Raw genomic sequence first — 14,902 nt, 5'->3', positions numbered from 1 at the left:
CAAAACATCTCTAAAAGGTTGACCAATCACAACAGATCCGGCCAGCTAACCAATCAGAGCAGACTGGGCTCTGGTTTCAGACAGAGGATGAAAAGAGGTGCTGCAGCACAGACAGTATGAGAAAAATAAAGAGCTTTTTTAGCATCAAAGCATGGAGACATGAGAGGCATAGAAAATACAAATATGAACCTGAAAATGAGCATAATAGGGCCTTAAGTGATGGGTGAAAAGATGATTAAAAATAACAATATGAGGCTTCAGTGTTCAGAATGTGACAAACCACATCGTCTCCTCAAGTGTTAATGTCTTACTTGTGCACAACATGTGAAATATATATATTGTTCTGAGTTGATCCAGTCTGATTTTCATTCTGCTGCTGTTCTTGTTTTTAACTGATTCTCTCCTGCCCATCTCCTGCTAGTTGAAGGGGTTAAACGCCCATATAGAGGACATGGCATGCTAATATTATTGCCATCAGATGTCCAAGGGCGGGGAAATACCCTAATCATTTCCTCCCGAGTGCCCCTGAAAGAGAAGCCCGTGGCGGGGGGTGAAGGGCGGCATGGTGTTTAAACCCCGCCTGGATGGGCTGTTTTGGAGGGGGACGGTGGGGAGAAGGGGAGGACAAAGTACAGCATCCGCATCGGACGGTGATGGTACAGGATGTGTGTGCTTAACTCCATTGAACTAAACTAAATAGGGGAGAGAGCCTTTAATGCCGACAATAAGCCGCTTCATTCAGCAGCGCGGCCCAGACGCACAGCTCTGCGGAGTAGAAATTACGCACGGAGCGGCTGCTCTGTGGCAGCCGTTCAGATATTCAAATGTATTCAATACATTGGCAGAATGTCACGTAATACAATATTTTAGAAGATCCGTCTCCAGTCAAAAAACAGCCTCCTTCAGCTCTTGATAACATTAGATATGTCCCCAGGCTGAATGTGCCTAACCCTGAACAGGAAACTCGTGTGTGTGTGTGTGTGTGTGTGTGTGTGTGTGTGTGTGTGTGTGTGTGTGTGTGTGTGTGTGTGTGTGTCAGAGTCAGAGAGAGAGAGAGAGAGAGAGGGAGAGAGGGAGAGAGGGAGAGAGAGAGGAATACCCAGCTGGTCCCACAAGTCCTATAATACCAAGCACAACATGTTTTACCTTCAATGAAAGCTGAGACGGGGGGACGGTTGACTGCTGCCCTGAAATCAGTTCATTGCTTGGGTGCAAAACCAAATGCGTCGCTTTTTTAGCAGCCTACTTCTGCCGCATCTGTTGCACCTTCTCCAGCGCTCCAATACTGTTATCATTGACTGACTTTAACAGCCCTGAGAGACAATTTGGATAACGCTCTCATTTTCCCACCTCCCTCTCTTGCTGTGCCTGGTGTCAAAGGTGATGGTATCATTTTCTAAGAGAGGACTCCTCAGGTGATGGTATGTTTTTCCGGAGGTAGAGACCACATTTGGAAACTTGCTAGACTTTCCACAAATAGTTATCTTTTCTGCTTCTACCTTCACTTTTGCTCGAGCATGGCTCTTTACTCTCGATTCGTGGTCGTGCTGCTCTACGGATGGAGTTATCTGTGCGTTGGATACTGCGCGATGCTGAAAACAGACAGTTTCTCAGACAAACGAAAGGTGGATTTTACGCATTCAGAGGATAAAAAGCACCCTGCGAAAGACGACCAGGATCTGCTTTTACAGGATACAATGACGGAACACATGCAGATGCTTTACGCGAAGTACAACCGGGCTGGATTTCCCTTCAAGGACGGCAACACTGTCCGCAGTTTCAAAGCGCAATGGGGTAGGTGCCCAAACTTTTACGCATGTTATCAACTCTGCCAGTCTAGAGGAGGCATGTATGCATTGTTGCGTAAATGTTGGTTAATATAAACTGGACCTGGTAGCATCTCCTGCATTGCTTAGTTGTAATTTTCCGCAAATTACAAGTGCAACGAGGTGTGTGGCCACAAAACGTATTCGCATACCAACAAATGCTTATTATCCTCATTAAGGTTTTTTAAATCCCCAAAACCTGAGCCATTGACGTCCTGGTGTACTGAGCTGAAACCGAGATACACCTGTTGATCCAGTCATGGAAATATGATCCACCTGTTACCCATTCCCTGGGCCAAAAGCAGAGAGATCTCTGTATGCAAAATCCTTTCCCGAAGCATTTTTTTTCTCAGATTTAAGTGTCAGATATTCCCAGCCAGCATCTGGCAGATGCCCAGCCTGCATGTGTTGCGTTAGAATCTGAGAGATTTCACCCCAGTGAGTCTCTGCATTTAAAGGGATTCTGATAGTTATTTTTTTCCCGGGAACTTTGGTAGTAACTTCAATCTTATAAGCTTTTGATTGCTTTACAGGCTACGGTGTGGAATTATCACTTGGACATGTGCACTATTTTCAGTTTCCACTACCAGTTTCAAAGTGTGTTGGACTATACTGCCTCCTATGGCTAGCTGTATGTCATGGTTTTAAAAGGGTCAGTTCACCTAAATTACAAATATATATCTATGCAGACAGTTTTGGTTTCATTTGCCAAGGTTGTAAAGTATTTTGAGAATTATGTTTCTATCCCACATTAATAGAGATTAATGGAGTTCTCTTTATGTTATAAACAAAAAAGGAAATATTTTATTTTTTCATTTATAAAGAGGTATAGGTCAACACCATCCTGTTACTCTGGATGATCTGCACACATAACTGTCAAAGTTGTTAAGTTAAAAAACTAAACTTGAAGAAGGGATAGCTTTTTGAATGTTTTGTAAAGTATTGGGGAGGGAGGGAGGGAGATAATGAAAACACAGATATTTTATAACCTGAGCAAATGAAACTTTATCTGTAAAATGTTAGACCATCAAAAAGTGAATTCAAACATATCATTATGTCAAACATTGTAAAAGGGAAAATAGGAAAGTTGGTTAGTTCTGATGTCCTGTACAACTGTGTTGCATTTTGTGATTAATATTATTCGTTATTTACACAGGTACGATAAACAACAAGCAGCTGCAGATTTTCAACCTCACCGCCCTCACCAAATCGGAAGACGTTTTGTCTGCCACTCTTCATTACTACATCGGAGACCTTCAGAACAGAACCCAGGGCTGCTCCAGGTCCAAAAGCTGTGGTCGCCATGGCCCCCGGAGGCACAACCACATCCACATGGTCATATGGAGCTTTGCCTCTGTGGATAACGAGATAAGGACTCTTGGACACTTCCGGATTAACGTGTCCACCCTCTACAGGGACTTCATATCCTGGCAGTGGAAGGACATAACTCGTGTGGTCAACCAGGCCAAACACCACGACGAGCTGCTCATAGGGATCGATGTGACTTCACAAGGGCCCCAGCAGTGGAAGAAGCTCCTGTCTGACCGCTCGCCCTACATCTTGGTTTACGCCAATGACTCTGCCATTTCAGAACCTGAAAGTGTGGTAGCCACCCTCCAGAGACACCACTCGGTGGGAGGAGAGGGCTCCATTTCCCAATTGGGACTGCGTGAGCGAAACACCACTGAACAAGAACAACCGCAGGCCAGAAACAAGCGCTCAGTGAATGTTCTGCTCCCGTTGCAGAACAATGAACTTCCCGGGCCCGAGTATCCGTACGAGACGACCGGGTGGGATGAGACGAGTCCGTACGAAACTTTTGAAAACAAGCAGGCCCGTCGCCCACGTAAAAAGACACGCAAGAACCAGCGGCACAAGATGCCTCTGCTTCAGTTCGACGAGCAAACGATTAAAAAGGCTCGAAAGAAGCAGTGGAACGAGCCTAGAAACTGTGCTCGGAGATACCTGAAAGTGGACTTTGCTGACATTGGATGGAGTGAATGGATTATATCACCAAAGTCGTTTGATGCCTACTACTGCTCAGGGTCTTGCCAGTTCCCCATGCCAAAGGTGAGACTTATAGTGCACTTCTGCTGTGGTTCCCAACCTAAGGGTCAGTAATGGGAAAACATACAAAGCATAAAAGCCACCCAAAATACATTTTATTTTTCCAGGTGTTCCAGGTGTTCATTCTTCTCTTTTAAATTACTGGATTATATTTAATATTGGTCAACAAATACAACAGGTTTACAAGTAAATAATGGTTGCCAAAAGGTTTGGAAACGCAGCACTACTGGTTTTAACTCTAAACACTTCCTCTAACAAGGTTCTGTTCCCTCTCAGCCAATAGAAGTAGTCCATTTTTATTTTTATATCAGATTCATGATCTGTATTGACAGCAAGTAAATACATATTGAGGCATTTTAGATGCAGTGCAGAAGACTACACGCATGCTTCTGTACTTTACATTTAACTCTTTTTTTCAGCCAGTATGGCACATGTGTTGTAAATGGAGCAGGCTATGTTGAGCTATCAGTACATTTGGCCATTAAGTATACAGCCCCTTTACTGTTGCTGCTTTGTATTATGTGCACTTGGATAACATTCATATCAGATGTCCCTGAAGCCTATCTGTCTTATATTATAGATGATCATGGCAAAGAAACGGAATGCCATCTGCTTTAATCTTCAACTCCCACGATAAATAGTTACAGCTTGTGCTTTTGTCTCTAGGAATTAAAGTCATTACGTCTATAAATGTATGTATCAGGGCTACATTTATACCATTGTGATATTAAAGTTAAGTCCAGAGCGTACTTAACTTTACTAAACATGCAGTATAAATGGTCGAATTACAGATAAGGCAATCTATATGGCGTTGGAACCAAAAGTTGGAAAAACTCAAATAGCTCAAATATCCAACTTCCTAAGAGCAGGTGGCTGACCTCGACATCATAATCATTGAAAGTTTAAAACAATGCTCGAGGAACGCAGACAAGATCCTTCTCTCAGACTGAAAAAACAACATAGTACAGTGTACACATTTAAACCTCATACAAAGAAGTGAAAGATACAAAAAACGAATGTTAAACATCAGCTCCCATCTTAGCTTGTGGCTCCGGTGACAAGATAACATCACAGGTATTTTAAACATGGCCGGAATGCACGAGATCCATCCACTTAATTCATTACCTCGGAGTCTCCGGCCTTTGTAGTCGGACGTAATTAGTCCCAGAAGTAGGGCATTAGGGCCTGAGGCCGGCCCCTCCCTCTCTTGTAGGTTTGCTGTATGTGATCCTGTGATGTTGTTTCTCTGCTGTCAACCAAAAGCTTTAGAAGCTGCTAAATAGCTACTATTAGAAGGTGAGCTGTCACTTATAGGATCCTGCTAAGACACGAAGCAGCTGATCAGGTGTGTGAACTGCTGGGGGTAGAGCCACACTAAGGGCCTGGGTCTTTGATCTACAGGCGGCTGCTTGTTGGATGCACTGAACAATATTCAGTTTAGTGTGCGTTATATGATTGATATGCAAACTTGTCAAATTAGCTCTGAATGGTAGTAAACACAAAGACCTTTGTAAGAGATACTGTCCAGGCCTCTTATAACTTTTATAACTAATAAGTTCTTATTAGCTCCGCCAAGGAGGTTTTTTTTTTTATCAATGGGATTATTGAAAAAGTACTGGCCCAATTTTAAACTTTGTGGAATAGTGTAGTTGGGCCAAGTAAAAAAACATTACATTTCAGAGGGACCCTGTGTCACAGGGCAGATACATGAAGTTTCACCTTTATTAACGTTGGGTTTAATTTGAACCTGTTGTACGAAGGCCCGATCTAGCCATCTTTTAATCGTTATATAACTCTGTTGTCATTAAAGTAATTGCTCAGATAATATCACAACAACACAGTCAGGGGAAGCACAAACTGGATCATTGGACTAAACCGTTTGATCAAGATTATCCAAACAAATGTGTTTGGACCTGAAATATCAGTAACAAGTTTGTCCTTTTACAACATGACAATGCATACACAACTATGGCAAGTACAGTGGTTCATAATTAAAACAGGACCTTTTGGATAGAATTTACCTTTTTTGTTCACTTCCGAAGACAGATGGTATATTTGGTAAAAGAGAATCCCTTTATTGAAATGTCCGTATATAATCAAAGAAAAATGTTTGCTTTCAAGTTATTAGTTTTGATCATGGAATTCAACCATACAACATAATGTGGCATCTTATTCACTTTTTTGTCCTTTTGCTTTAGGCTCTGAAGCCCTCTAACCATGCCACCATCCAGAGCATAGTGCGGGCGGTGGGCGTCGTCCCCGGCATCCCCGAGCCATGCTGTGTCCCAGAGAAGATGTCTTCTCTCAGCATCCTCTTCTTCGATGAAGACAAGAACGTGGTGCTGAAAGTGTACCCCAACATGACTGTAGATTCTTGTGCCTGTAGATAGTTTATTCCCCCCCCCCGCTTAAACGCCTGTTCATAAAAAAACTCAGCAAAGGAAAAAAATGCAGCCAAAACGACACACTCTCCTCCTGTTCCCTCAGTCTTACTTTCCTTCACTTCCAAACCCCCCTTTGAACCCAACTTCCGTTTTGCACTGGAGGAGAGTCGCGCCTGTTGTTCCAGGTGAAGAGGAGACTGTTGATGGGAAGGAATGGATCCTGTGAGTTGTCCTCGTGGTAGATAACTGGAATGGAAATTCAAATCTCCATGCTCCCATTTCACCACTTTATGTCTTTACCATCGCTGCTCAACTATCCGTCAGGCGATGAATGAATCACAAACTCAGTATCAAGCTATGCAAATGGTGATCGAGGCTTAATAGAGGCAAGAACTGAAGGAAAAGTCTATTTTCAGTTCAAACTGATGCCTCTGTTGTGGATCATTCTCATCTTTCTCTCCTTTACAGCTTGAAGTTGTCATTACCACCAAGTCTATGCTCGCACTTGCATGGTTTTTGTTACTATTTGTATCTATTTATGTCTGTACTATCACTGTGTTATTCACTATATGAGAAGTTATTGTATAATTATTGGCTTGGCTGCTATAGAGAGATATATTAGATTCCAAAGCCAGTGATGTAGACGGTACAGTAGATAGCCGTACATATTTGTGTTTAGCTCCGTTGTTGTACAGAACCCACATTTTTAAGAGTTTATTATATTCGGAAGTGTAAGCTACTTTCATTCGTGGTCTTTGTTAACAGTTGGAATTGGGGAGTTTTATTATTGGTTCGCCAAGAAAAGGTTTTACAAGCAAATTATTTTCAAAAATATAAAGGGATACAGTATATCAAAAGGATAAACATTGAACAAGGGATGTCATTGTGTGTTTTTCACAAGTGTAAAACCACAGGACTCAATGCTCAGAAAGAAGAGTTGTAAAATCTTGGCAGACATAAGGGATTAATAAAAAAAGGTACATTTGAATCTTAGACTATTTGTTGTTGGTATTCAGTTTAGAACAATATGCCAGTGCATTATTTTTAAAAAGTATTTACAGATTAGGATAACATTTATGAAAAAAACGTTCATAAACTACCAGAAACTACGTTTGCTGACCCATGCAAGCGCGCTACAACGGCCCTATACACTTACACTATTAGAAAACGAGCTGCACTTTCAAAAAATATACAAATAAAAAATCACAAATATGCCAAAAGACGTGCAAATGAATTTGTTGAGCTTCTTGCAGCGTTTTAATATATACAGCGTTAAGTCGGTGAAGATGTTTCTTCATTTGCATGTGTTTTAGCACATTTGTGTTTTTTTATATGCATAATATTTTGATCTTTCAGTGGATGGAAGTGTTTTGGGCCGTTATAACGCATCTGCACCCGTCGGCCACCGTAAGGATCCTTCTAGGAAAATCAATTTATAAATAAAAAAAGTCTGTATCAAGTCAATACACTCCGCTGAACTTAAGGCTCCTTATTTATGGCTTGGGGTTAGATTTTGACCAATAGTCATTGAAAATGTCACTTACAAGTTTGAGATATCATTGTTTTTTCTGCTACCAAAAAATTGAAGTGATCCTGTTTCTGCTAATTAAAAAGTAAAGATGACTATAAATACAAATGATGAGTAATACTTATAATATATTGAAAGATCAAGAAGATCTGATCTATATCTTTCTTGGTAGCATAAGCCTTTAATATTACTGTATGGAGCAGGTTTATATAAATCATTAAGGGGGGTCTTTTTCGATCACATGTACTTTGCTTCAGGTCAGCATTTGAAACGAAGAGCAGTTACTGTGTCATAATGTTGTGAATTATCATCAAAGTCCATAAAACCAAATATTTATTCAGAGCAAATAGACTGAAATATAGCAGCAAACCTTTTTTTCTATAGACTTGTACATTGTTTTTGTATATAGCTCACAATATGAGGATGATATTCCAATGTGTCTTTGAGATAGAAGTGCCTTTTGAATGGGTGGATTCCTGTTTTCAAAGAGTTTGATTTGATTCATGGCCTTTTCAGAGCTCAGTCTGTAATGACGCTGAAGTCAAAGCAAGCAGCCTGGAATAGTTATTTTTGATGGTACAGAATACAATGGGTGAACATAGTGCATATTCTTTTGAAAAGTATGAATTAGAATTTATTCCAAAATGTATTACAATAAATTCACTATTTTGATATTTCAGAGACATTTATTTTGTGTCAGGCAGATTTGTTAACCTTATATATTTTGTAATGATGCTTTTTCCAGTTTGTGCTTCTTCATCTTGTTCCAATACAGATTTTATCAAGGTGTGTTAGAATCAAATGGCTTCCACTGGTTGTGCCAGTATAACATTGCAGACTGCTGACAAGTCGTTTTCGGGGCCTTTCTTTTTACGTATTTGAACCCGTTTCTAAATCTCACTAATGTATTTTGGAGTACAAATATCGAAGACCCTTATATAACGTACATATCAGCAGTTTATAAAAGCTTGCTCACTGTTCAACACTATCTTGTAAATGTTATGCTGTAGGTAAAAAAATAAATGCTTGTACAATAAGCTTCATAAAATATATTTGTATATGGAAAAGACCTTTAACATGCATCTATTTATTTTCTGTATGTTGCATATCTTGTACAAGTGTGGCCTGGCCCAAGGCACAAACGCTCTGATATGTCGATGGTCTTTATATCTGTGATGGACATCTGTCACCAATAAAGTGTGGTGAACCGCTTTATAGGTCCCCCATCTGCGCTCTGACCATCCTTACAAAGCATTCAAAGACATGAATAAAAGTATGCAAGACTCAGATTTATCATCAATTTTTTATTTTGGTTTTCAAACATGATTTGGAAGGTAGTCGCACAAAACAATGCACAATTAAAAAATTAAAAAATTGTAGTTTATTTTTCACTCCTATTTTACCATTCTGCAATATTTCTCAATTCACTAGCAACATTAAGGAGCGTGCTCAATAATGGCCTTGGCTAGCCTTATACCATTGAATTGCTACCCAAAAACCTCATTTATTTTCAAAATAAAGTCAGACATGAGTTCCCCATATAGTGGTGCAGTGACATATCAAGACATCAACACCACTTTTAAGATTTTTGAAGCCTAAATGCATTCACCAGTATTAAAATGCTAACAATACTATCAAATAACTACATCAGGGTCACATGACTGCGTGTCACCAGCGCTAAACTAAAGGCTAACTCATGTTCTGATTGACAATGTTTTGTATTCTTATTTAGAAACTTGTTAGCATCCGCCATTTTTGGGACACAGAAGTTTTTTTTTTTTCATTTTCAAAAACAATTGAGAGGACGTGTTCGTCCACCACTTTAGTTTTGGCTGTTTCACCGGTTGTAGATTCAGAGCTTTGTGGGAAGGTTTCAAAATGTGTACATCATTTTTTGCTAAAGCTAGCACTGGAAATTACCATTAGAAAAAATGTATTGATGACATTAGGGCTGTACCGAACAGCTTTGAACCTTCACTTATTTGCGTTCGATATCCATATCAGCATGTTGATGTTGCAGGGATTTGTATTGTTTTTTAGTCAATTCATTGTGTTTGCGTCTTGTATTCCTGCAGATAAATATAAGCCTATACAATGGTTGCAGAACTAGATTCCAGTGGTGTCTGCGAGAGGATTGTTCACAACTCGTGTGATACAAAGTTTTCCAATAACTGTCAAGTGGAAATGTATTGAAAGATACTGTCTAACTAAATATTCTGCTTCAACCCATATTTGTTGGTTCTATCGCAAAGAAACCAAAATGTTTTATTATTTCTCTCGCACTCGAACCACACAAAGACTGACACGCACTGATTAGTTATTTCCATTAAATATTTATTTATTATTAACCGTGGTGTTTTAAGTGATAAGACATACGGAGCTTCATTCTAACACCCTAAATAGAACTTTCACATTATAAAAATGACATTCGGTTTGGCTATTGCAAAACAAAACATAACATAACTTTCTGCCAAACATACATTTGCTTACATTAACATGACGTCATGATTATTTAGGTGATCTGAATACAAATATAATTTGATTGTCAGGCCTTGAACTGCAACAATTATTAATGTCATTACAAACCTCTTTGTTTGACAAGTCAAAATGTCCTCAGTGAGAAAAGATCTGCAACTATTGGTATTACACTTAAAAAAAAAACGATAATCTGTTGTGGCATAAAATAACATTTAAATGACCACTTAAGACCAAAGAAAGTCAAATAAAAAAAACGAACTTAATCTGAAATATTAACAAACTTTCCTGAAGTAGGTTTTCATTATCTTAAGGCCACAGCTTACCCAGAAACGTCAGGCATCCATACAGACATTATAACACACTGTACATACTGTACACACACATTCACCAGTGAATGTATACATATATGCGATATTTACAAAACTCACTCACCCAGTTTTTACATAAAGGAACAAGTAGCTCGGATTGTATAAATTGTGTATTTTTTATGCTTGTGCTTTACAGTATACAGTATATACAAAGACACGTGGTACACAGTTGATTTACTGTAAGCCTCAATGTGTTGAAGGTTTACAGTAAATCAACTATACCCGTATTTTTAAGCTTAAACTCGAGTTTGACCTCTTTGCTGCTTCTCCTCACATCATCAACACTAAGAAGCTGGGAACCACAGAGTTGACTCAGCATTGAAAAAGGTAAATATTTCTTCAGGTCTGCCACTGGTTGCTCACACTCTATAACTTAAGTGGGAAAGGTGTTCATGTTTTTATGGGTTTCTAGTTTGGGCCGTGGAGAGACTGTGAGCATAACACTGTTGGAACAAGGAGCTCTTGTTGCTTCTTCGCACAAATGTTTCATCATGGGAAAGTAATTCCTTCTGCTTAGATGCTGTCTATGTATTTGAGTAGAATCTCTTATCCACAAAGTGTTTGTTCTCGAGCTGCTTGCCTTTTTTGCAGTGTCATCTGCACATATATCTCTTCCCCACACACCTACATTCCTCTCAAGCCATAAACAAACTGCATCTGTAATCACAAATTCACTCCGCTGTAAGAAATAAGAACTTCGCAAGCTGCATCACAGATTTCCCCTATACCACATCTGGAGAGAAATAAACTGAATCTGAAATCAATATATTTGAGGTATCTGAATAAGATTTTCCTATGGGCGTAGATTGATTAAGGAATGTGAAAACAAAATACTGTGCCGTGGTAGGCTACCATGATCTGTTCCAAGACGTACTCCTTCCAAATCAGTATGAGATGAAGCTAACGTAGCCTGCAGGCTAGCTTAGCAAAGCTAAAGCTGTAACCAATAACTCTGCGCACTTTGAAACTACAGCCAAGATAAAGCATATATGTTTCATATTTTAAAGGTCCCATGTCATGCTTTTCCGGTTATTACCCGACCCGTCCCCTTGTGTGTTATGAAGGTTGTTATGCATGTAAACGGTCTGCAGAGTCACAAACCCTCAAAGTACACCCTGTAGCGAGTAAAACTCTAACACACAGATAATACCTGTCTACACTGTTCGAAATGGGGGGGAGCAAGGGGGAGCTTGGCTCCCCTAAAGAGGGGGGGAGCTCCCCTGAAGGCCGACTTTTAGATAAATAGGGGGAGCCCAAAAAAAATTATGCATATTTGTGTCACACAGATTAGAAATGTTGAGTTTCTGTAAATAAAAGTTCTTGAAATAAATAATAGCCATTGTTCATTACAGTTTCTGAATATTTGTTTTAAATTTGTGAATATTTCTGGGTGTTGCCATCAGTACGTGGCTGCGCTGCATTCTTGATGACGGTGCAGTATTTGAAATGTTCATATTGATATTTTTTTAACTCTGGCTTTGTAATAAAAAATATGGCGAAACGAAAACAGCCAAGCCTCGCAGCTTTTGGATTCACAAGCAAAGAAGCGAAGGAGTCTCTAAAAATGACAACGTGAACGGAACAACTTTTAGTTGGCCGGCTGTAAGCGGTTGAGTTTGACAGCTCCACACCGAGGGAGAGGCCGGCCGTTGCGGAGCCGAGGCTTCAACAACGGCCACAGCCGCCGGCGCCACCTGCACTAGCGAACCTGACGATGCCCATGACCTGCCTTTTAACTGGACACAGAAAAGATGGAGTGAGTGGAATGAAAGGTATCCATGGCTTTTCATAAATAAATTAAAAATAGCAATGTTTTTATAGCAATTGATCGCATCCGCCCTGCTGCGCCAGTCAACAGAGCGTGCGTGTGACATATTACTGAAAAATAAGGCTCCCCCGAAAGCAAATGGGTAATTCGATTTAGGGTTGATCCACGCTATCGTCTAGTTGCCTCATTTAACTATGTGTTTTTTTGTTAGTTCGGATTGTCCTACGGGGAGGTCCCCCTTTGGAATTGAAGTTTACCCAGAAAAGCCCCTTTGGTCAAAAGGTAAATGACCTTCCTTAAGGGGGGTTTTGAACGCGCCCTTGATAGATTGGTAGGGAATTTGACCTTGCAAAAAGGGTTTGGCCCCGCAAAGGTCCCTTGGCCAAAAAAGGGTTGCCCTTTGGGTGGAAACAGAAGGAGGGGGACCACAAAGGAAGACCGGGACAGCAGAGACGAACATGTTGGAAATCCCCGACCCCGAAGACCGGGGAGTAAGGATTTTAAATGTAAATTAAAAATAGGGGCTGGACCGTTGGTACACAGGCGATCACGCCAATTCCACCACCAAACGATACGGGCCGCCCCCGGATTCGGTCATTGTTTCTCGAACAGACCCCTTTGGGACGCCTCTACAAATAAGGTACACCTTTTCCTTTTAAGTTTTTTAGAACTGGTAAATTTAAACACTTTATATTCCGCTTTTTCAGATTTTGGGCCCCTGCAACAGAAATGAATATCCCGGTTTCCCCGCTCATGGATTCCCGACGGGACCGCAAATCCGATCAATTTGGGTCTTTTTTTTTCTTTGGGCATTCAGGGGTTTTTTGATATTGAGACCAATAGCGGAAACGACGAGGTCCTAAATTTTGGTGTAAGAACCCCACCTGCTATAGTTTTCATAGAACCCCGTTGGAAATGGGAAAGTCACTCATGAAAAAAACCAAAGGGGAATTCCGGCTCTTTCAGGGAAAAAGGTCCCAGTTCCGAACCCCGGAAACAAGCGAGAAACCGGGGGTAACTCGAAACCGTGTCCCCCACGACGGGCCGACGTGCAAAAGCTGCGACCTTGACTTGAACCTTTGTTAAGTTAAAAGCCCACTAGGCAACCTTCACCCCGGTGCTTCGGGGAAGCAGTTTCTTGTCAAGTTAAAAATCGCCCGATTTTTTTTAACACCCTGTCTCTCCCCGGGCACACTGTGCACCGTTGTATAATTTTACCTATCGTTACACCCCCTTTTAAATTTTTGGGTAAACCGTTCTTAACGGTGTAATTTAACTAAGTTTATTGTCCCCCCTACCTTCCTACCGGCCCAAGTATTCCCCCCCTACCCCAAAACCCTGGAGTAAGACTTATTGATTTTCCCCCTTAACCGGGTAGGGGCGGGGGGGTAGGGGAGTTGGAGCCTGATTGGACACAAATTATAAGTAAAAGTTTTTCTCCCTTTGTTTGGCCTTCTGCTCTTCTTTCTTTTTGTCCCTGGTCGCCAAAAAAAGAAAGGTAAGGTTGAAGAGCGGTAACCTTTTTGTTATAAATAGCTTGTGCTCCGTTCCCGCTAGCCCCTCCATTTTGAACCCCCTCGATCCGCCGGGGAATCTGAAGCGTTGCGACACAAATTAGTAAATACAAAATGGAGGAGTTTAAGGGAAATGCCGAAAGAAGGTAACGTGAACCCGTAAGGGCGATTCCAACTTTTTGTCCGGTTAAGGTCAGCAATAAGGGAAAACAGCGCCCTTCGGAAGGCCACCACAAATAAGGGCTGGCGGGCTATAAGTTGTACCAACTCTTAGCCCGTTCCCTTTTTTGCCGCAAAGGGTCCCGCCCTCGTTCCTTTCTGGGCTGCCACCGCCGCGTGTGGTGAGGCTTATCCCGCATGGGATGTGAGTAGCAGGTCGGCTGAGGGTAATGACGGCTACAGCCCGGCCGCTTACAATAGACCAGATTCTGTGTCTCGTTCTCTCTGTTCGATTCCTGACCTTCAAATTCACAAGTCGACTCTACTCTAGGCCCGTGTTCGAACAAATAAAAAGATCTAAGTAATATCACACTCTGAAGGGACTAGATTGACAGTGTACAGTCACCTCAGTTAGAAAAAGTTGGTGTTTCGTAGTGAGATTTTGGTGTCCAACTTTTGAGTACTATCCAACAAGCGGTGTCATGACGCTAGGACCGTGACTGGGTGTGGTGAGGAAGTTATTTCTGCCATTCCCTCGAATGTCGACAATACTGAACACACCTGGAGAGGTCTTTAGTATCGTTGATAACAACGCGGTCGAGACGTTGACTCAGTCGGGAGTAACACAGGAGTAAAAATTACTTCCCCTGTCGTATGAATATAACGTATCACCGGAACAAATACAAGTTGTTCTGGGGACGAGACCGGAAGGGCTAAGCTGGTGTTTAATGTTCTAGACGCGTCGTCACACTTATCGAGTTCAGTGTACCAGTAAGGTGGTCAAATATGACCAAGGAATAAGAATGACAC

The 14,902-nt window shown here is 41.1% G+C and overlaps 1 protein-coding gene across 1 annotated transcript; it reads left to right on the top strand.

Moving 5' to 3' along the window:
• Positions 1–1,106: 1,106 nt before the first annotated feature.
• On the top strand, positions 1,107–10,466 carry bmp3 (bone morphogenetic protein 3). The gene is made up of 3 exons (XM_010766549.1): positions 1,107–1,794; positions 2,983–3,896; positions 6,092–10,466. Exons 1-3 carry the CDS (start codon positions 1,419–1,421, stop codon positions 6,281–6,283), a joined length of 1,482 nt encoding a protein of 493 aa, XP_010764851.1. The 5' UTR covers positions 1,107–1,418; the 3' UTR covers positions 6,284–10,466.
• The last annotated feature ends 4,436 nt before the right edge of the window (positions 10,467–14,902 follow it).

Source organism: Notothenia coriiceps, unplaced genomic scaffold, assembly GCF_000735185.1.
Source record: "Notothenia coriiceps isolate Sejong01 unplaced genomic scaffold, NC01 NC01_scaffold00003357, whole genome shotgun sequence".
Lineage (NCBI taxonomy): Eukaryota > Metazoa > Chordata > Actinopteri > Perciformes > Nototheniidae > Notothenia > Notothenia coriiceps.
Note: the sequence above shows the minus strand (reverse complement) of the source record. Positions and strands in the feature narration are given on the sequence as shown.